At 56.7% G+C, this 22,887-nt stretch overlaps 1 protein-coding gene across 4 annotated transcripts in view; it reads right to left on the reverse strand.

Annotated features, from left to right (window-relative positions):
• Positions 1-22,887, reverse strand: part of TEAD4 (TEA domain transcription factor 4) — a 40,988-nt gene that overhangs the window by 15,251 nt on the left and 2,850 nt on the right. Inside the window, exons 2-8 of one of the 4 annotated variants that reach the window (XM_036251727.1) lie at positions 21,448-21,702; positions 8,177-8,241; positions 7,635-7,697; positions 2,520-2,648; positions 1,446-1,489; positions 889-944; positions 72-125 (exon numbers count right to left, since the gene is read on the reverse strand). In XM_036251727.1, the coding sequence (XP_036107620.1) occupies positions 72-125; positions 889-944; positions 1,446-1,489; positions 2,520-2,648; positions 7,635-7,697; positions 8,177-8,241; positions 21,448-21,702 (666 nt within the window). The remainder of the gene's footprint in view (positions 1-71; positions 126-888; positions 945-1,445; positions 1,490-2,519; positions 2,649-7,634; positions 7,698-8,176; positions 8,242-21,447; positions 21,703-22,887) is intronic. The other 3 variants (XM_036251728.1, XM_036251729.1, XM_036251730.1) reach the window with 3 other exon arrangements.

Here is a 22,887-nt window from a genome sequence, read left to right on the forward strand (position 1 = left end):
AGGGAGGGGAGCCTGAGCCACTGCCCAAAGGAGAGAAAGGTGAGGTTCACAGAAGAGCCCCCAAGTCCTACCAGAGTTGAGACTGTGTCCTGAGGGCACCAAAGAGCCATGACAGGATTTCCCACCTAGAAGCAACATGGTGAGATGGGGGCTTTAAAAAGACGACCAGAATTACGGGGTGAAGAGAAGAGACTGCAGACCGGAGCTGGCTAAGCGGCGGCCACAGTGATCTCGGTAAGAGCTAGGAGGGCCTGAGCTAGGGCAGCGAGGCCAGGGAGGCACGGCCAGGGGCGTGGACGGCGCAGGGCTGCTGTCAGGCAGGGAGGGCCAGGCCGGAAGGTGGGCAGTGTTACTCCCCAAGGAAGAAAAGGTGCTGAAGGGCAAGGATCCAGTCCTGCCCTGCAGAGTGGACAATGGTGAGGGACCCTCGTCAGAAAGAGGCAAGGACAGAGCTGGTCCCCTGAGCCATGCACGGGGACGAGCTCCTGCACCTGCCCAGCTGCTGCCCCTGCGCCTGCCCCACCCACGCTCCGGGCCCTTCCCAGGACGGTTCCCTTTCCGGGCTGGAAAGTCTGAAGGAGAGGAGTACAGGGCCACCAAGAGGGAGGCCATCTCAGGAGCCAAGGTGTGCAGGGCACACGGGGTGACTGTGCGCCCTGGGAGCCCAAGCCCAGGCTGGGAGAGACAGGCTGCCTGAGGGGCAGGAAGGGGCTGCACACAGAAGAGGTGGGTGTGCTTGGGCAGGGAATGGGGTGGAGACAGGACACTGAGGTGCATGGTCTCAGCCCATGCCAGGGTGGCATCTAAGAGGGCAGGTGTCCACCTGGGACCTGGGGGCAGGAGCTGGAGGGGTACAATGGGCAAGGGAGCTGTGCACTGCAGACCCACCTGGCAGAGGCAGCGAAGGCTGGACAGTGTAGGTTTGTTGAGAGAAAGGTTTCACACTGCAGGAGACAGGAGAGAGGTGTAAGCCTCGGGCAGGCTGCAGCCAGGGCCTCGGGCAGTGCCCCTGGCTCTCTGTGTGGCAGGCCGGGGGTCTGGTCATCAGTGGCCTTGGTGGGCTTTGGTCTCCCACTTCCTCTCCTGCCAGCCCCCTCACGTTCGTGATTGATCCACAGAAGCAGCACATCTATTAAAGTCTGCCTCTCCCTTGTCCCTCCCTCCCGGGCCAGCCAGAGCCTGGTTCCTAGCCTCCTTCCCTTGGGATCCCAACCTCTGGCTCTGCTACACCACGGACTGGAGTTTTGGCAAATGCCACCCCAGGGTGTCCACCATGAAGCCTGAGCGGCTGCCTGAGCAGGAAAGCCTGATCCCCAAGTTCAAGGCTGTAACAACAGGTACACCCCAGACTGCAGCCCTGTCCCACCCTGGGGCCCAGGTTCCACTTCATGACTTTGTGCCCTCAAGTCCAGTCCAGGGAGCAACGGGCAGCAGGCCATACTCACTCGTGGGATGTTCCGGCTTGGCCCGGCAGAGCCCCTTGCCAAAACTGAGGAGGCAAAAAGCGCAGAGTCAGCGTGGCCCACGTGCACGAGGGCCCTGGTGTGGGGAGGCGGTGGCCTCCGCTGGACGGTGCGGCGGGAGCCTGGACCCGCGGGTGGCAGGGCGAGAGCCAGTGCTACTGTCTAGAGCGTGGCCACAGCAGCGTCCCAAAGTGTGTCTCAAGGAACTCTAGCCTCTGGACACGCTCTGGCGACACGGCGCTCCACGCGAGAGCGCGCCACAGCGCACGGCGGCACGCGGGCTCCGGCAGTCCGAGTCAGGAAACCTGGCTAGACTTCAGTGCCCCACGCTTATGCTCAGGACCGCCCTGCGTCCTATCTATTTCGTCACCCTGTCACGGGCGCTCTCCGGACACCCTCTGAGAAAATGCTGGACAAGAGCTGCACTGAGCCCGGGACGGGGCCTGCCGCTGCCTCTGGGGCGGCTCCTGAAGACCCTTTGAGTCCTTACAGCCCAGAAAACCCTGTGGGGACACAGCCTGGAAAGGAGGAGCCTTTCTGGACCATTCTGAAAGTGTGACCGACCTGGTCCTGGCTGAGACCAGGGCGTAGGCCGAAACATTTACAGTTCGAAGAGGAGCTTGTTCCTGGACATCAGCCCTCCAGCTGGGAGGAGAGCAGAGCCGAGTACCTGCGGGAGCGGGACGAGGCGCAGGGGCGCCTCAGGGTCAGGGCACAGGGCCTCAGCTCCAGCCCCGTCTCCAGGACTTCAGCTCCCCTCTGTCCCTTGGACCAACTCTGTAGAGCTTCTTGGGTGGTCAGCTAACGGGGCGGCTTTGTCTCTTGTGAGAGGTCTGCCGAGTCCCTGCCAAGGCCTCCGGAAGGTGGTTGCAACACCAGCTGAGCTGTCGCCCAGCATGGCCCCTCGGTCCTTGGTCCCTCCTTCCCCCTGGCTCTCCTGGCCTGAGAGGACTCCGGCGAGAGCAGTTTGCCTGGCCAGGGCGCTGGCTCTGCAGAAGGGGAGGAGCGAGAAGGAGAGGGCTGGCGTGGCCTCTGGCTCCAGGCAGCCCCACTTACCCCGGAGACTGCTGGGCAGCCAGGGCCCCGGGCGAGGCCCACTTTACTGTGGAAGGCTGTGGCGGAGATGATCTGGGCGGACGACATGGCAGCCATGCTCTGCAGGGCCTTGTCCTTAGCTGCCTGATCCTGGGGGAGACAGTGGGAGGGACGACCTCAGCAGTGGCGAGGTGAGCAGGGAGGGCGTGGGGTCAGGGGAGCCGTCCCACTACCAGTGGCCAGAGCCCTGGACTGGGCCCCAGGAGAACAGGCTTACGTCCTTGCAAAGCTATTCCTTTGTTTTGTTGTCTTTAAAGAGTTAACTTTCCCCCCCCCCTTTATTGATTTTAGAGACAGAGGAAGGGAGAGGGAGAGAGAGGTAGAAACATCGATGAGAGAGAACATCAACTGGCCGCCTCCTGCATGCCCCCCACTGGGGACTGGGCCCACAACCTGGCATGCGCCCTGACCGGGAATCAAACCGGCGACCTCTTAGTGCATGGGTCGACACTCAACCACTGAGCCACACCGGCCGGACAGCTATTACTTTGCTCTGTGACTCTGACAAGTCATGTGGTTTCTCGGATCAGTTTCCTCATCCATCAAAGAGGCACAAAACTTGCCCTGACTACCTGACTGGCACTTAAAGAGACGGAGACCACCTACTAGACCGTATCTTCCCATTTACTAACCACGGAAACACCTTTGGAACAGGGACCTTTTATGTATGTATTATTTATTTATTTATTGGACTAAAAAACTATTTTTATTGAAGTATAGTTGGCATAGAACAGTATATCAATATCAGATGTACAAAACAGTGATTTGACATTTACACACTTCACGATGTGATCTCCACACTACATCTCGTAATCATCCACCATGACGCAACGTTATCACAGTGTTATCGACTATATTCTCCGTGCTGTACACGACATCCCTGTGGTCTATTTTATAATTGGAAGTTTGTACTTCTTACTCCCCTTCACCTTTTCCACCGCCCCCTCCCCCTGGCGGCCACCAGTTGAGACCAGGAAACTTTAGTCCCTGCTCATCCCGCACCGCCAGCGGCTGGGCAGCACCTGCTCAGGGCAGGTGGTGCAGAATTATCTGTTGGATCCCCGTGAATGAGCAGGGGGTCGTCCTTGGTCACAGGGACGGCTGGGAGGCGCAGACAGTCTCCTGTGAGCACACCTGTCTCAATCCTGCCCTGTGGGTCTCCCCTGCACCGTGGGGGCCCACAAGACTCCCTTCACAGGTCAGAACGTAAACACTGGCTGCCTGCTCTTTGTGGGTCCAACCTGAAGAAAGGGTTCACCCTGCATAGGCGCTGAACGAATGAGCACGCTGACACTGCTAGTAACAACAGTACTGATCATTTCTTTTTATCCTCACCCAAGGATACGTTTATTGATTTGAGAGAGTGAGGAAGAAAGAGAGAGAGAAAAACATCAATGTCAGACAGAAACATTGATCGGTTGCCTCCCATACTCGCCCTGACCAAGGATTAAACCCGAAATCTAGGTACGTGCCCTGCCCAGGAATCAAACCCACAACCTTTTGGTGTATGGAACGACACTCCAACCAACGGAGCCACCCAGCCAGGGCCAATAGGACTAATAATAAGCCTAGTTCCCATTGTGAGCTCCCCAATCCCAAAGATATTTAAAAACTGACAAGACGCCCAGCCAGTGTGGCTCAGTGGCTGAGCATCAACCCATGCACCGAGAAGTAGACAGTTCGATTCTTAGTCAGGGCACATGCCCAGGTTGTGGGCCAAATCCCCAGTGGGGCCATGCAGGAGGCAGCCAATCGATGTTCTCTCATCGATGTTTCTATCTTCTCTCCCTCTCCCTTCCTCTCGCTCTAAAATCAACAAAGGAAAACAACAACAAAAAAACTGATGAGACAACATCTATATTTCAAAATGCCCAATGGAAATAGTGTCTTTATACAAAATAAGAAGACCACATATGCAGATGGGAACAGCTAACATTAGTCCGTGTATGTAGCTTTAATGGGGCTAAAAGATTGGATCATATCAACTCAAAAGTTCTGATCAGAAATTCTATGTGTTTTTATTTTATTATTTTTTCTTTCGCTTTTTTTTTTAATCCTCACCGGAAGATATTTTTCTATTTAATCTTCAAATAGAGTGGAAGGGCAGGAGAGAGAGAAACGTCGAAGTGAGAGAGCCACATCAACTGGTTGCCTCCTGCACGACCCCAACCGGGGCCAGGAACCAAACCACAACGAGGTTCGTGCCCTTGACTGGAATCGAACCCGTGAGTCATTGGTCTGCGGGCTGACGCTCTAACCACTGATCAAAACCGGCCAGGGCTTATTATTTTTTTCTTTATTGATTTTAGAGATAGAGAAATGGAGAGGGAGAGAGACAGAAACAACGATGAGAGAGAACATCAAATGGCTGCCTCCTGCATGCCCCCCACTGGGGATCAGGCCCACAACCTGGGCATGTGCCCTGATTGGGAATCGAACCGGCGACCTCTTGGTGCATGGGTCGATGCCCAACAACTGAGCCACACCAACTGGGCTAGAAATTCTATGTTTTAAGGGGAAAATAAGCATTATTTACCCCAGACCTGTCCTAAGTGACAAACAAGAACAGGTGGAGGTCCTTCCGGCTCACAGATTTAACTCAGTCCCGTGGCCTCACGAGGCAGGGATCACCTGCGTGTGGCGCTGGGCTCTGAGGGTCCAGGCGGCCCACCCAGCATGCCTGTGCCACAGGCTGTAGAGCCAGAACACAGGCCCTTCCACTCAGCCTCCCAGGGGCCATTTACATGCATGTGGCACAAGACGGCCACAGAAGGTTAAGAACACTGACTGTCTCACTGACTCTGACATCACAGCACTCCTGTGAGGCGGGCAAGGCCAGAGGGTCCCCATTTTAAGATGAAGAAACTGAGGCCCAGGAAATGTAGGCGACAAGGGTGCTGGCCGGCCCTGCGGGCTTGGTCCGGGCTGGCGCAGAGTTCACCTCTGGACTTCTGCAGGCCCAGGGGGCGGGGCATGTTAGGATTGACAGCATGGGTGTATAACACGGAGGGCACAGGACCATGCCAAGTGTGTGTGCAGGGGGGTCATCCCCAACTCCCTGTCCCTTCGAGGCCAAACCCGGGCCTTGCTCTCCCGCTGTCTGACAACCACAGGGAGTTAGCTGACAGTCAACACAGGTGCGCCTCTTCCCAAGGACACTGCACTGTTGAGGGCAAAGCCACACCCACCCAGGCCCGGCGCCCAGGCCCTGTCCACGCAGGAGGACATGCAGGACACTCGGGCCACACCCTGGAAAGCCTGCAGACGCTGCAGCTACAGCTGCATCACGAGGCTGGGAGCTCCGTTCCATGTCAGCAACCGTCCCTCCCTGGATAGCTGGTCCGAACGAGCCCTGGGGCTCGGGGAACCGATCCTCAGCGGGTGGAGCAGGAGTCAGGGACGTGAGAAGGACATTATGGGGAATGTCATCAGTGACCAGGTTACAGAGCCAGGGAGTCTTTTTTTGGGGGGGGGGCATCTCTAATACTTCCCTGCTTAACCCTGTCAGTTAGAGATGGGGAGACTGGATGGAGCTCAAGGGGCAGTGACTCGCCTACGCTCACCCAGCACAAGGGCAGAGCCAGACCAGACCAAGCCTGAAACCTGGAGGACTCTATCTGCCCTTGCTCTGAGACCCCTGAGAATGTGGCGAAACCCTCAGACCAATCTCCAAGGGAAAACACACACATGCGTAAAAATCTACATATTATTTAGGGGCTCATGGCTCCCCTTGGTGTCTGTCCAGTGGTCCACTGAAGGCTGTCCCTAGACCCCAAATAAGAGCCATGGACAAGGACAGGTGCAGTTCCTCCAAGCAAATGTGAGCCGGACAGCCAGGCCCCCCAGAAGTAAAAGCCCCTCAATGACTCTACACAGCACTGGAAAAGTCTGTTCTCCACTCTGGTCCCCGCCCAGGGTCCCAGGGAGCCAGAGGCAAACCAGAGCGGGGACATGAGGGGCGAGCTGGGCTCCAGGACCCTTCGGTGGTCTGGAGGCACACGTGCAGCCTGAGAGGGAGGGATGACAGCTGAGGCCCAGCCAGCTGTCCAGGGACAAAGGGGTGGGGGACAGCTGGGCTGCTGGCAGGAGGAACAGAGCTGAGCGGGGAAGTGGGGTGTGGCTTCCTAGGAGTTCCCACCCACTCCCTCAGAACTTCCAGGGTCAGGATCACGAAGGGCCACACAGGACCTTCAGGGTCATCCAGTCCAGGGCTTTTAAACTGGGTTCTGGGTACTCTGGGGTCAAGAGCCATGGGCACGAGAGGTGAAGAGGAGGCGGCGTCTGGCCTACGGCCTGTTCCTCACTAACCTAGCGTTGACCAGAGCTGCTCCTTTAATAACAAATTGGGGTGATATTTTGTTTGGGAAAAACAAAACCAAGGGGGCTTCTACTGCTTTAAAAAAAATGTGTGTAAACTGCGGGTCTAGTCTGATGCCCCCAAATGTTGGCTCTTCCTACCAAGTGGCAGGGCAGGCTCTGAGTTAACACCTCCAGCAGGGGCGCTTCCTCCTACGAGTCACCAAAAGGGACCCTGGCTCCAGGGTCCAGAGGCCCGCCGCCTGCGGGGAGCAGGGCGCCCCAGGGGAATGCTGCCAGCAGCTGGCCCTCCGCAGAGCAGTCACCTGTCACTGGGCCCTCCAGGGGCCGGTCCAGGGAGGGGAAGGAACGGCCAGTCCCAGAGAACAGGGCGTGGGAAGGAATTCCACCTGCTCCCACAGTGCCCCCATGCCTGACCACCCCACAGGCTCAGGCTGACGGCACCAGCCAGGGCTCGAGGTCCAGAGGGCGATCCACTGTGACTGGTGAGGGCACTGCTCCAGGGGACGGGGCACGGCAGAAGACTGGCCTGTGGCCCCGGGATGGCTCTAAGGTCCAGTGCCCCTCCCTGGGCTGGCAGGAGAGGCTACAGGCAGCGCCCCATGTTCTCAGCACCAAGAAGCACGCTGGCTCCACACACTGGCGGCCAGCCCCCAAACACAGGGGAAGACTTTTCCTGCTGGTGAAAGAGCCCCAACTTCCTGGAAATGGCCCCTCTGTGCCCTAGGTCCTCCCGCCCTCAGCTGCCATTGGCCTTACCTTTAGCTTGGCCTGGATCTCACGGGCTTTGCGACGGGCCAGCACCTGGATGTGGCTGGAGACCTATGGCAAGAAGAGAAGGCTCCTGACCCTAGTTCCCAGACGGCTGTGCTCCCCGCTCCCCGTCCTGGCTCCCTGACCCTCGGCCCTCTCAGGGCCTCATTCACATTTGTGGACTGAATGAATAAATGGATACATGACTGAAGGAACGACAGGGCCCTCAGCCCTGATTAACCTAGCTAGTCCACAGCTTGGCAATGAGGAAAGTGCAGTTCCAGCGCTTTGCTTTCTGTTCTCCGGAGTCCTGGGGGGTGGGGAGGGGCTGCTGACTCCCCAGGAAGGCGAGAGATTCCCTCCCAGGTGACGGCAGCAGGGACGGCGGGGAAAACCAACTGTCCGCGGCACACCAGAAAGAGATGACCCATCCAGGCGAGCCCCCCTGAGAGCCCACACTGGGTGCTGAGGAGGACCCGGCCCACCTTGGGAGCAGGCTGGTGCTGGGTGCCTGCCCCGGGGACCCATGCCCGTCTCCCAGGGCCCACCTGCTTCCTGGTGCGGGTCTTCCCTGTCCGGAGCTTGATGTAGCGGGCAATCAGCTCATTCCGACCTGTGGAGAAAGCAAGAGCCATTGGTGGCAGGAAGACCAAAGGCAGGCAAACGATAAGATCTGAGAGGTCTCCTCCCGTACCCTCTGCCCACCCTCAGTGGGTACTTGGCGTGAGGACTCTGCAAGTTCCTTCCTGCCATCCTGGGATCCCAGGGATCTCCCAGCAGCACGAGGAAGCCGAGGCCCTGCTGGGGGACTGGTAACCAGAGCGCAAGGAGGTGCTCAGCTTGAGGAGCCCTCTCAGAGCCTCCTTGTGCACTCTGGCCACCTCCTCACCTCTGCCCCAGAACAGCCTGCCAGCTGCTGCCCTGCCCCACCTCCTCCTGGGGCCTTCTGCACATTTGGGAGGCTCCAAGGAAGTGCCGGGGCCCTGGCCCTCCCTCTGTGCAGCTCCCAGGTTCCCACACCTCACAAGAGAGCAGGCCCTTCAAGATGTCTGGTCCTGTCTGTGGGCAGCAGGGAGCACGGGGCACAATGCTGGCACACTGAGTATCAGAGGAGGCCGGAGGCCCATGACTCCGACAAGAACACCCGGGCCAACCCATCTCCAGCTCCATGCTCTGAGAGGAGCAGGCAACAGGTAACACTGGTGCTCGCCCAGCCCCACCTCCTGGAGGCTGACCTACCCGTGAGAGACCCAGGGAGTGCCCCGCTGTCACAGCGGGAGGAAAAGGGGTGTGTTCAGAGCTCCCCGCCTCGCCAAGACGTGTGCCCACACCGCTCGTGCTGCGACAGGCATCGCGCAGTGTGTTCTGAGGGCAGGGGTAGTTCCGGCTGGGTGGTCAGGTGAGCCTTCAGCTGGACCTGGACCACTGGGAGGATCAGACCATAGAGAAGGGCACTGGGTCGGGGAGCGGGAGGGCGAGAGGGTTTGCGTGGCAGCTATCACTTCCTGGCTTCCACTCTGGGGCCCGAGGGCACAGCCACCAGCCTGCTCTGACTGCTGGGCCCTGCTGAGTCTGGAGGGCCTGCCTATGAGTGAGGACGGGCAGTGCAGGGGAGGCAGGACGAGTGGGCTCTCTGCCACTCCTGGGTTGTAAAAAGAGAGCATAGCCAAGGCCACGCTGGCCCCCCAGCTGACCTGTCCCCACTGCCAAGGCTGACTTAAGAGGCTATCCTCAGGAGATCTGGTCTGCCAAAAAGACTTGCAGGCCTGGAAGCACTGACCTATCTGGGTCAGGGACAGGGGGCGGGGGAGGACCAGACCCTGGGGACACCGCTGGTAGGCTGGTCTGCACCAAAAACCGAGATCCAGCAAGATGTGCCTTCTCAAAACGTCCCAGGGAAAGGTGCTCTCCAGGCTCCTTCCGCAGGCCGGTGGATGCCCTACCCCGCGTCCAGCTAGAGACACCCACGCCGCAGTTAGGAAATGCCTTCTCCACCCTGGCTGGTTTCACTCAGTGGTTAGTGTCAGCGGACTGGGGTTTGAGTCCCAGCCATGGGCACGTATCGTGGTTGAAGGTTCGGTCCGCGGCCCCAGTTGGGGTCGTGCGTGTCTCTCTCACATTGATGTTTCTCTCTCTCTCTCCCTCCTTTCCATTCTATCTAAAAATCAATGGAAAAATATCCTCAGGTGAGGATTAACCAAAAAAAATAAATAATTAAATGTTTTTTCATTGGCAACAGAGCTAAGTCATCACCACCAGGGACTGAAACCGGTCCGAGAACGGGGCTGGCGGCAGCCGCAGCCCAGCTCACACGCGCTGCGTCAGAGCCTGCTACGGCTCTGTTTCAGCCTTCTCCCGAAATCCAGGCCCTTTAAAGGCTCTGTCCCCAGATTTTCCCAACCAAATTTTTACAGACTCAGGAAACATATAACTGTGGCTCAATGGAGCTCCCCACGGCCGTTTCCCTTCTGTCCCACGAACGCAGCGTTCCGGGCCCACGTAAGCCGTCTAGTTCAGAGACCAGTCCAGGGGTAAGGAGAGAGGGCGGAGAGAAGGTCCCTGAGACAGGGGGTTGGTTACAGTGCTGCCTGAGGTGGTGTTGAGAACTAGCTGGAGTCTTGGGGTTGGTGGGAGAGCTGGAGGCAAGGAGAAGGCAGGAGACACTTTAGTCGAGAGGCTCAGACACCGTCTGGGACAGGGTTCTAGTGCCGCTTCTCCAGCCCACACCTGTAGCAGGTGGCAGCGTATCAAGTCTGTCTGTTCCTGTTGGATTCCCAGCACCTCCGAGGAAGAGGTCACATCCCCATTCGGGTCTACATCTCCGATACCTGGCTCCTGCCTGTCAAATGACTGAATGAAGAGACGAGTCCACCAGTGAATCCCGATGGCTCTATCTTCCAACTCTATCTGGGATCCAGCCACTTCGCATCCTCCTCTCTGCACAGCCCAGGCCACCCCCTCCCCACTCTCTGGCCTGGACCGTGATGAAAGCTTTCGACCTAAATTCCCTGATCCGAGTCTATTCTCAGTGGCCACAGGGATCCTGTGGCTCAAACACCCTCCAATGGCATCCCACCTCCCTCAGATTAAAGTGTCTAAGCCCCTACAAGGTCCAAGAAGCCCCCACAGGATGTGTCCACCCGGTCCCCAACCCAGCCCCTCTGATCTCATGCCACCCCCCCCAGGTCTCCTCGCTGTTCCTGGAACGTGCCAGGCCCACTCCCACCTCAGGGCCTTTGTACATCCGTGCTCTGCCCCAGAGACCCCCGTGCCCTGGCTTCTTTGCTCAGATGCCATTGCCTTGAGGACATCTTCCCTGAACACCCACTGAAAGCTGAGATCGCCTCCCACTCACCCTTTATGCTGGCCATCTGCACCCACCTCACAGCACCTCTGACACACCACGTAACCCTTACTCACTCAGAGCCGTCTGCCCCCGACTCCCACGGGGGAAGCTCCCAGCACAGGGCTTTCTGTCTGTTTACTTACTTATTCATACGCTACACCTAGAAACTGCCTGCATACAGTAGGGTCCAGTAAATATTTGCTAAATGAATGACAAGGGAAAGAGGATGTGTTGGTCAGATGTCCCATAAAGGTTTTAGCTTCTAAGGGGAAAGTGCAAGTTAAATAAAAGAAATAACTATTTACATCTGATTAGCTGGACAGAATTTTTTCAAAGTGCTTTCTCACTCTGGTCTCAACTGAGTCTCTCTATACGGGAGCAAATCCAGACTTCTGTGGGGCCTAAAGCATCTAAGACTTGGAAGGCTCTCTTTGAGAAAAAAGATTTTATAATACAAATACAACGTTAGGTTAAGATCATTTTAGGTTAAGATGGAGATGTTCATTCTCTTGGTGGTGGTGATGGCTTCACAGGTGTACATATCTGTCAGAACTTATCAAACTGTCCACTTCAAACATGTATACTTTAGGGCATAGTGACTATACTTCAGTGAAAAAACTTTACACATTTAAATTAAAAATAAAAAGTCTAGGGGCTTGGAAGGGGCCCGGGCAGGAGGGGTCCTGAAGCGTAAGCCCCATTGAACTTCATAGAAAACTCACCTCCCCGCCACAAGGCAGGCAATTGTGCCCGTTGCCAGATGAGGAAACCGAGGTCAGAAAAATCTCACCCGGACTATCCACCGGCAGGCCTGGGACCAGCTGCCTGGGTTTGAGTTCTGGCTCGGCCACCGCAAGCGGCACCGGACCTTGTGCAGAGATGCTCAGTGAACCGGAAGCCTGCAGCCCCCCCGCCCAGCGGTGTTTTCTCTGCAGCAGCTGAGGAGGCCCATGCCCACCACGGGCTGAGACCCTTCCTCCAGACATCCCAGTGACCCGCCTCCTACGCCAGGAACCCCAGGACATGAAACAGAGCCCCACTCAGCCCACAGCTCCCTCTGCCCTCGGCAGCGTTCGGCAGCTCTGTTACCAGACAGGCCGCCCTGGCCCTGGCGACAGGCAGCGGTGAGGCCCAGGAGCACACCCAAGGGCCTGAGTCTCGCCAAGCTGGCTGTGTGTTTTTCAGATTGTGCTTCTTCCCTCCCTTTCTCGGGAGCTGCGCCTCCCTCTCCCTTGCTAGCTCATCTCAGACACCTTCCACCCAGTCTCGTGCTGCTTATCCGAGGTGATGCTGGCCGTCGAGAATTCGCTCCCAGGTGGGCGTGAGGTGCCGGGTTTCTGTGGGTGTACTGAGCCAACAGGGACCAAACAGCTTCCTTCCTGCAACTAGACGTCCTCCAGGGGTCAACCCGGCCATCCTCCTGCCCCCAGGCCAGCTGGCACCCATCCGGGGGCACATGCGACAGGGAGCTGCTGCGGTTCCTGTCATTCTGCAGTCATCGTAACGACCACGCTCGTGGAGCGAGCACTTACAAGCGCCTGGTACGTGAGCGAATGGAGAACGGAGACGCCAGCAGCTTCATCTGCCTTCACAACAGCTTTATGCAGCTGATACTGTCGCCTTCCCTCTACAGACAGGGAAGCTGAGGTACAGAGAGGTTTGGAACGTGTTTAAGGTCACAGGCCGGCGCGTGTTTGAGATTCAAATCCATGCAGAGTGGTCCCAGAGCCTGTACCTGCACAGCATTACTTCTGTGCAACTCGGGCCTGAGGGCCATCCGCTCAGAAGCAGGGCTGCCAGGTGACCCGAGGCCCTGTCTAGCCTGAGGAAGAAGAAACTGAAGCCCAGAGAGAGGAAGTGATTTATTCAATGTCACACAGCTTCTTAGTGTCTCAGGGGCCACAAAACATCCATTTCTTTCTTTTTTTTCTTTTTAAGTCCTCACCAGAGGATATTTTTTTTCTATTTATCTTCAGATAGAGTGGGAGGGAGGAAGGGAAAGAGGGAGGGAGGGAGAGAGAGAGAGAGAGAGAGAGAGAGAGAGATTGACAACATGAGAGGGACACATCAACAGGTTGCCTCCTGCACAACCCTGACCAGGGCCTGGGACAAACCGCAACTGAGGCGTGTGCCCTTGACTGGAACTGAACCTGCGATTCATTGGTCCGCGGGCTGACGCTCTAACTGCTGAGCCAAACCAGCCAGGGCCAAAACATCCATTTCTAAGACTTCACAACTATTCCACAGTGACTGCTTAGCTTCCTCTGCAAGACACCACTCTGCTCCTCTCTGCATCAGTCCCAAGTCCCTGGGTCCCTGCATGAAGTCAGTCCCTGGTGAGGACTGACTGCCCCTCACTAGCCCAGGCCGTGGGCCTGAGAGCCCGCCCCCTGTTGCCACGCTCGCATGGACAGTGCTACCCAGAGCTGCTGGGAGCTCCGCGAGCAGACAGGCCGCCTGGATCATGAAGACATCAGGAGGCAGAGGCAGAGACGAGTCAGGGGCGTGTGCCCAGAGGAAAGCCCCCAAACCACCGGGAAGGCAGCCCAGAAGAGCAAGGGCAGTCAGAAGCTAGAAGACAACCCAGGAGTCCGTGGGAGGGAAAGACAGCTGCGTCCTGTCCCAGCTCTGCCACTAGCTGTAAAGCCCCAGGCCCTCTCCACTCCGGTGGCCGAGAGCACATGCTGGGGCAGCAGGAGGCCAGCCTGGACCTTGGTGGAGGCCAGTCGGGCAGCTGGGCATTGCAGTGTGGCAGGTGGCGTTGGCCAACCCTAGAGAGGACCTGGGTGCGGCTAGGAAGGACGCTCCCACCAGACTGTGGCCCATCTGTCAGAGGACATGTGTCCAACCACCCCCAGCTCACATTCACGGCCCCACCCACCAGGGGTGAGGTCCGCTGATGGAGAGGGAGCCTCGCCTAACCACAGGCTGAGGTGGGCGTTCCCAATGCAGGGTCCACAGGTCAGCACCACCTTCTCCTAACCATCCCCACACCCCACCAGCCACCTGGGCTTTTCCTCAGCCATACATTGCCACGAAAATTGCTGTCCCCCCTGCAAAACCCCCCCTGAGACAGGTCACTCTGTACCTCGTTTCCTCTGCACTGACTTGCTCTCTGCACCAGCCCTCCCTCGCCACTAATGTAGTAAACGGCATAACGTAAGTAAAGCACCCGCCACTTAGCGGAATAGAAGCCAGGTATAACTGTCGTACTGTTAACATGGTCCTGTTGTAAGTGATGTTATTATAGTCTTTAAAATTGGAATGGGCTGCCTTGGCCGGTTTGGCTCAGCAGTTAGAACATCAGCCCACGGACCAGTGAGTCATGGGTTCGATTCCGGTCAGGGGCACGTACCTCGGTTGCGGTTCATCCCTAGTCCTGGTCGGGGTCGTGCAGGAGGCAACTGTGTCAGTGGGCTCTCACAGGTTTCGCGCACTCTCTCTCTCTCTCTCTCTCTTTCTCTCTCTCCCCCACTCTACCCAAAGATACAGAAAAATAACTTCGGGTGAGGATTAGAAAAAACTGGAATAGGCTGAGAACCTGAGGGCAGGAGCCTTCCCACCCAATGGCTCTCCATCCCACCCCTGCAGTCTGGGATGGGAGGAGGCTGGCCCTCCCTCAACAACAGGCCCTAATCCCCATGTCCAGGGATCAGCTGAAGCTATAAACACCTGAAGGAGGAGGCGGCTATTTGTGGAGAAACCTGTGCCTGAAGCCTGAGAAGGCAGCGATTAGGCCTGACATCAGAGCTATTACCACCATTGTCCCTGGAGGGCTCTGCGGCTTCTGGTGAAATCCTACCCAGGCTTCAAGGCCATCGGCCCAAGAAGGTTCCTTGATCCTCACCCAAGTGGGTGTGCCCACTCCTGCCGCCAAGCCGGTGCTCAGGGTCTGCACCTTGCTCCCAGTCCTTGGCTAAGGTCACTGGGCTCCTGTCTGACTCCCTCAACCAGATGTGAGCTCCCGAGGGCAGGCAACCTGTCCCAACCGGCCCAGTGCTGTTCGCTGGGCGCCTCTGGTGTGCTCTCATCCCAGCAGCAGCACTAAAAGGCAGTGTCTTCTTCCAATAAATATGTGAAAAGATGCTCAACGTCACTAATCATTAGGGAAATGCAAATCAAAACCATGAGATAACACTTCACGCCCACGAGGGTGACTATATATAAAACCAAACAGAACATAACAAGTGTTGACAAGGATGTGGAAAAACTGGAACCCTTGTGCACTGCTGGCGGAATGTAAAATGGCGCAGCCACTGTGGAAGACAGGGTGGCCGTCCTCAAAGCATTAAACACGGGATTTCCACACGATCCGGCAATTCCACCTCTACGTACACGCCCACAAGAGTGGAAAGTAGAAACATCCCAGTGTCCATCAATGGACAAATGGATAAACAAACTGGTCCATCCTGCCAACGGAGGACATACAAAGAGCAGACACAGGGAAGAACCTTGAAGATACTGTGCTAAGTGAAACAAGCCCGACCAGAAGAACAGAGACAGTACGCTCCCACTTCTATGAAGCACCTAGAATAGTCAAATTCATAGGCAGGGCCTGGCCAGTTTGGCTCAGCAGTTAGAGTGTCAGCCCATGGACCAAAGATCATGGGTTCGATTCCTGTGAAGGGTAACATACCTTGGTTGCAGTTTGGTCCCTGGCCCTGGTCAGGGTTGTGCGGGAGGCAACGAGTCGATGTGTCTCTCCCATGTCAATGTTTCTCTCTCTCTCCCTCCCTCCCACTCTATCTGAATATAAATAGAAAACTATCCTTGGGTGAGGATTAAAAATAATAATAATAAAAAATTCACAGACTGAAATTCGCATTGAAGTTACAGGGCTGGAGGAGAGGGAGTGGGGATAGTGTTTAACTGGGTGTGGGGTTTCTGCGGGGAGGATGAAGATGTCTGGAGATGGACGGTGGTGATGGCAGCGCACTAATGTAAATGTATCTAATGCCACCAAACTTAAAAATGTGGTAAAATTTATGTAATTTATATTTCCCCACAATAAAATAAATATATCTCCCCAAAAAAGGCAGTATCATTATCATCCCCATTTTACAAATGAGGAAACTGATGCTGAGAAAGGTCAAACAACTTGCTCAAGGTCACACTGGCTACTGGATCAGAGAGCGAATCTGACCCCAGAAGCACAACCCGGGTCTCAGCCAGAAAGGAGAGCACGGAAGGAGCTGGAAACCAAGGCGATAAAGCAGAGGGCAGCGGAGGATCCAAGGAGCCTGGCAAGGAGGTGGGGGAGGAGAAGCCCGACTGAGGCTCCCTGAACTATGTCCCATTGTCTCAGTGACAGGGGCCAGTCCCTACTCTGCCTCTCACCAGCTGTGTGACACATCCTCAGTGAGGTTCCCTTCGCCTGACAGTCCCTCCAGCAGTGCCTCCCAGCCCTCCCCAAGCCAACCTGCATGGTCCTGCCTCTGGGCCAGCGCGTATTCTCGTCCCTGCCTGAGCGCACACCTGCCTCCTCGACCAGCTCAAGCTCCACTTCCTTCCAGAAAACGTCCAAGATAACCCAGCCTCTTGGTTTGCTGGCTGTATGCAACGTAAGTGTCATTCATTTACTTTCCGAAGATGTTTCTCCTGCCTCTCCCTTTGGACCAAGAAGTCGTAGAGAACAGACCTCAGCCCCCGCCCCAGCCTGGTTCAGAGTGGTGGGCACTTCCTAAGGACCGGCTGACTGCTACAGGCATGGGCAGTCTAGGCCACGGGCACCCAGGGAGACAAGGAGACAGCAAGGAGGGGAGCAGGGAGACATACACAGAGAGGCAGAAAGACGGGAGTTAAGAGCAGCCTCCAGGAGGGCGAGAGGCACGGGGGGCAGAAAGGCACACGCACGGAAGACGGAGCCAGCCACAGCCTCTTGCGAGCAGGAGGGGGAGAGCATGACAGCAGGGCCAGGGGACCTGTCAAGAGGGAAAGGCAGCGTTCAGGGCAGACGGAGGAGAGAAGTGGCCCCACGCTCACCTCCCCACACCTGGCCACGGGGCCCCAGGCCAAGGCCTGGCTGAAGGAGGTCAGAATGACCAGCGTGTCAGTGCCAGGGCAAGGGTCACGCAGTGACAGGGCAAAAATGAAGGCAGACGTGAGCAGGAGGGGACGAGCAGCCCTGGCCTGGGAGCCGTCCACAAGCGTGGGAGGCTGGGCTCAGAAGTAACAGGCGCTGATCTGTCCTGCGGCTCTGCGTCATCTGCATGTCTGCCTGGCCACGGACAGGGGTTGCTCTGGGTGTGGCGGACCAGTCTACTCCTGTGCTCGGTCTGCAGGTCTCAAACCCTCCTCTGGGCGCCCCGGAGTCAGCCTGTTCCTCCTGCCTGAGGCTGCTCCCCGCCTGCTCTGTTCTCAGCTCCCTCCCTGTGCCCCCCCCCACCCCCCGGGCTGGCCCACCTAGGAAACAACGGACGGCCTCTGGATGTGAGAAGTGGGGGGATGCAGAGGCCAGGCTCTCGGGGGCTCAGGCACAGGAAGGTGGCAAGAGTGGGTCCCCGAAGGAAGATGAGAGGACAGAGAACAGCCTCAGTGAGCTGATGTCTGAGTCAGCTTGGCAGCGAGGCCCTTTCCCTCCACCTCCCTGGGGTCCGTCCCACACACTGGGGCTGAGCTCAGAGCTATATATATCTCCCAGCTGGACCAGAGCCCCTGCTGAGAGCCCCTCCATCAACTCCCTGCGCAGTCCTGCCTTGGCCCGGGCCCCATGCCTGGTAAGAAGAGACGAGGATAAGCCAGCGTCTGGACCCAGCAGGATCTCTGCTCACGTAGGACAGGTGCTTTGGGGGCTGGGGAGCCGGCAAACACTGCCCAGCAGCCTCCAGGCCCTGCGCGGAGCCTCACCCACCTGGGGTTGGGGCTGAGCAGAGGGCAAGGCAGGGAGAACACACGAGCAGGTGGGAAGCACCGCTCGAGGAGGCAGGAGAATGGGTTCTAGCCCCGCTCTCCCGCTTACCACCTGAGAGGCTCTGGGGGACCCTTGGCCTCTCTGAGCTTGTCTGCATTTGCAAGCACAGGTTAAACTTCCTCCCTCCTTTGAAAACGGATGCCAGAAGCCATGAGGAGCTCCTGTCTTAGCATAATCAAGAGGCCCCTGGCCTCAGCCCATCTCCTCCAGGGTCCTCCTCTGTGCCGCCCCCCACTGAGCCCCTCCTGTCTTTCTGCATAGAGGACACCAACATGGCCAGGACAGTTTGCCGAACACGTTTCACTCCTGCTCTGCCCGCCCCACCCCGCCCCCAACAGCTCTCTTCCTGCCCGCCAATTCCGACCCAAGGCCTGTCGGAAGTCCACAGCCTTGGGTTTACCAAACCCTGGCTCAGCAGCACTCATCTGGGACTGAAGATAAAGTCTCCTAACCCAACTCCTTTACAGGTGAAAGTGAGGATGGAAACATCTACCCTAACTAAATAAAATTAACATCCACCCAGACGTCCACCCACAGATGAATGGACGGACAAAATGCGGTCTATCCGTACAATGGAAGTTCTGACACGTGCTAAACATGGATGAACCATGAGGGCACTGTGCTAAGTGAAACAAGCCAGTCACAAAAGACAACCCTGCACGACCCCTCCGATACGAGGTGCCGAGAGCAGTCATATCTATAGACAGGAAGCAGAGGGGTGGGTGCCAGGGGCTGCGGGAAGGGGTGAATGGGGACTTCATATTTAATGGGTACACAGTTCAGTTAGGGATGATAAAAAAATTCAAGACGTGAATGGTGGTGATGGTTTCACAACAGTGTAAATGTACTTCATGCCTCTGAACTGCACACTAACGGTTAGAAAGATAAATATGATGGCGCTGGCTAGTTTGGCTCAGCGGTTAGAGCATCGGCCCGGGGACCAAAGGGTCGTGAGTTCGATTCCCAGTTAAGGGTGTGCACCTGGGTTGCAGGTTCAATCCTGGCCCCGTTTGGGGTTGTGCGGGAGGCAGCCAATAGACGTGGCTCTCGCATTGATGTTTCTCTCTCTCTCTCTCCCCTCCCCGCTTCCACTCTATGTAAAAATCAATAGAGAGCCCTGGCCGGTTTGGCTCAGCGGTTAGAGCGTCGGCCTGCGGTCCCGAGAGACCCGGGTTCGGTTCCCGCTAAGGGCACGTACCTCGGTTGCGGTTTGTCCCCGGCCCTGGTTGGTCGTGCGGGTGGCAGCCACTCGATGTGTCCCTTTCACATCGATGTTTCTCTCTCTCTTCATCTCTCCCCCTCATACTCTACCTGAACAAAAAATGGAAAAATGTCCTCAGGTGAGGATAAAAAAAAAAAAAAAAAATCAATAGAGAAAAAAGGATAAATATTACGTGTATGTTGCCGCACACACAAGAAGTAGCTCAGCACCGAGTCTGGTGCACTGTGGCAGTCAAATACAGGCCTGCGATTCTGCCGCTCTGCCCTCTCTGTGGGCCTTCCCAGACTCCTGCAGCAACCCTGCTCTCCCTTGTGAATGCTTCTTGCACACTTGTCTGCCAGACGATGTGTCCCTTTAAAGCACAAAGACGAAACCTGCAAAGGTTCTGGGCACATGCCACAGCTTCCCCGCCAGGGACCAGGACAGCCCTCCCGCTAAACTCCTTGCCCTCCCTGCACTCCGCCTGCCCTTCTCGCCTCAGCTCACGGTCAATACCATCCCACTCTCCGCCGAAGCAGGGGCTCTGGGGTCCCAGAGCCTCTGTTCCTCACCAGCTCCATGGAGTGACCCACGTAAAACACCCAATCCCGTACCCGGCACCCACAGGCGCCCCATACCTATCAGCTGTCTCCTCCACGAAGCTTCCACAGGGGCCGAAAGTAAGAAGCAACCAACAGGAAAGGAAATAGTGAGTGGGGGCGGGACAGGGGGCTGACCTGCGGGGCAGCCACAAAAGTCAGAGAGTCAGAGAGACTGTGGGAACCGAGCTGGTACGGGGGGAGGGGGACGAGCGGTTTTACGTGACTGAGGAGCAGACAGGAGCTTCCCCAACACGCCGAGGGCAGAGGAGGTCTCGCCTGGGCCTCGCAGGGAAGATGCAGGTTAAAGCACAAAGCGGAAAGGGCCGTGAGCGCCCCAGGACTCCCTGGGCAGTGACAAACCGGATTTGAGTTTAAAGTTGAGTAGTGCCCCCCCAAATTCTTGTCCACCTAGAACCTCAGAATGTGACCTTATTAGGACATAGCGTCTTTACAGGTGTAACTAGTTAAGATGAGGTCACGCTGGAGCAGGGTGGGCCCTGGTCCCATGGCTGGTGTCCTTACAAGAATATGAGAAGATACAGAGACACACAGAAGGAGCACGGCCGTGTGACAACCAAGTCAGAGTCGGGAGTGGTGCAGCGACAAGCCAAGGAACAGCAAGGTGGGCCCAAGCGCTGGCAGCCAGGACAGGCACGACACATGGTCTCCCTCAGACCCGCTTAAGGAGCCCGCCGGGACACCGGGTGTCAGGCTTCTGGCCTCCTGAACCGTGACAGAATAAATCCTTGTTGCTTTAAGCCACCCCACGTGTGGTCATTTCTTACAGCACCCCTAGGAGAGACACGCTCAGCCCCCACAAGCGCCTCAAGCAGCTCTTTACACAGCTGCGGGCGGGTCTGTGCCGGGGAGGGAGGTCCCGAAGGGAAGCCCCCGAGGGTGGGCCCTGCACAGAGCCGTTGGGAGCCAGGGTGGAGCCCTGTGCTTGGGGGCTTCCACCAGTTACTGAGACCCTCTCCGCTCCTGCCCAACACCAGTGTTTCAGCTGGGGGCAGCGGGGGATTTCCCAGTGGGAAAAGAAGCCTGGCCCGGGCCTTCCAAGAGCGGTTCAGTTTTTGTTTTACTTTTCCAAATACCCTTTCTTCCATCCAAGAGTCAACACAGCCCCAAGCCGACCACCGGGTCCTTCCCACATGGCTGCCGGACATAGAGAGTTTCTGTATCTGTACGTTCTGCATCCTCAGCCACTCAGGAAGATGGGGCCTTTCCACATCCTCCCAGCTGGAGGGACCCTTCCAGGGGAAGGTCTGCAGCTCCCTGCCTGACTCCCTCCTGAACCACCCAGTCTGCCTATGGTCAGCTCTGTGTGTGCCCACCCTCCCCACCACCCTGTGCACAGGAACTGGATCTGCCCACTGTGCCTGGAGCACAGAAGGCTCATGAAGGAAGCAATGCATCAGAACCACCTTCCTGACCACCCTTCACCGCCGAGGTGGGAGCCGGGAGACCAGGCATTTGCTGGGGGTTGGCTCATCGGATTTTCCAGTATTTTACTCCTCTCCCAAGTCTCCCACTACCCCAGCCCCTCGCACTCAAAGGCTTCCCTCAGAGGCCCTCCCACCCCTTGGGAACCCAGCTCAGAAGAAAGCAGTGCCCACCTGATAGAAGCCCCAGGAGATCATTCCCCCTCCATCACTTGGAGGGAACCCCAAGGCTGCTGCGCCTCGCCCCTTGCTAGGTTCTATTTCCAGAGCTGGACCAGGAGGCCAGGGGCCTGCAGCCCCACCCCGACAGGTCCTTACCGTACATCTTGCCCTCATCCGACAGGATGATCTTGCGCCGGCCGCAGGGTGGGTAGATGGCCAGGGCCTCCTGGAAGCTCTGCTCAATGTCCGGGCTCCACACGCCCTCCGCGTCATTGTCGATGGGCTTGTCCAAGGCCTGACTGCCCCCCGAGACGGTGCTCCCCTCCGGGGAGTTAGGAGAGCTCCACTCGTTGGAGGTAATGGTGCCGGCCTTGCCCTCCAAGGCTCCGCTTGGAGGAGCGCCTGTGGGACCTGTTTGGGCAGAAACCACAGCATTGGTGGAAGAACTATGTGGACCGTGGGACGACGGGTACCCAGGGACTGCCAAGCCCCACGCCAGCTGCTCTTCCTGGCCGAAAGGCCAGGGATGCCGGGGGCTCAGTGGCGTGAAAGGTCCAGGTGGATCAGAAGGCCTGGGATCCAGGGCAGGTCATCTCCCCTCTGCAGACCCCAGCTTCCTGCCTATCAGGTGAGCACAACGACCAGGGCACTCTCTGGTCGTGGCTCTAAGAACCCAGACAGGGCTGGGAAGCAGGAGAAAAGGGTGGTCTGGCATTAAACCAATAATGGACACAAAGGATGCAAAACACTGTGTGTTGTTGGTGAGAATACAATATGGGACAGCCGCTGTGGGAAACATCATGAAGGGTCCTCAAAAAATTAAAAACAGAACCATCACGTGATCCAGCAATGCCACTTCTGGGTCTATGTCCGAAAGAATTGAAAGTAGGGTCCTGAAGAGATATTTGTACTCCATGTTCACAGCAGCATTATCCCAACACCCAAGTGTCTACAGACGAATGAACGGATGGACAAAATGTGGTCTACACAAACAATGGAACAGTATTCAGCCTTCAAAAGGAAGAAAATTCTGTCATATGCCACAACATGGATGAACCTTGACAACAGTATGCTCAGTGAAATGTCAGCCACAAAAAGACAAATACAATTCCACTTATATGGGGCACCTGCAGCAGTCAAATCCAGAGACAGAAAGGAGCATGGTGGTTGCTGGAGGCTGGGGGAGGAGGAAATGGGGACTTGGTGTTATTGGGTATGAGTCTCAGTTTACAAGATGAGAAGGTTCCGGAGATCTGTTGCACAGCAATGTGAATATACGTTTAACACCACTGAGCTACACATTTAAAAAAACTTTTTTTTCTTTATTGATTTTAGAAAGAGAGGAAGGGAGAGGGAGAGAGATAAAAACATCAATGAGAGAGAACATCAACTGGCCGCCTCCTGCATGGCCCCCACTGGGGATTGGGCCCACAACCTGGGCATGTGCCCTGACCGGGAATCGAACTGGCGACCTCTTGGTGCATGGGTCAGTGCTCAACCACTGAGCCACACCGGCCAAGCTGAGCTATACATTTAAAAATGGTTAAGATGATAAATTTTATGTTTTTTTAACCACAATTAAAAATTTAAATTAAA

This window comes from Molossus molossus, unplaced genomic scaffold, assembly GCF_014108415.1.
Source record: "Molossus molossus isolate mMolMol1 unplaced genomic scaffold, mMolMol1.p scaffold_m16_p_10, whole genome shotgun sequence".
Lineage (NCBI taxonomy): Eukaryota > Metazoa > Chordata > Mammalia > Chiroptera > Molossidae > Molossus > Molossus molossus.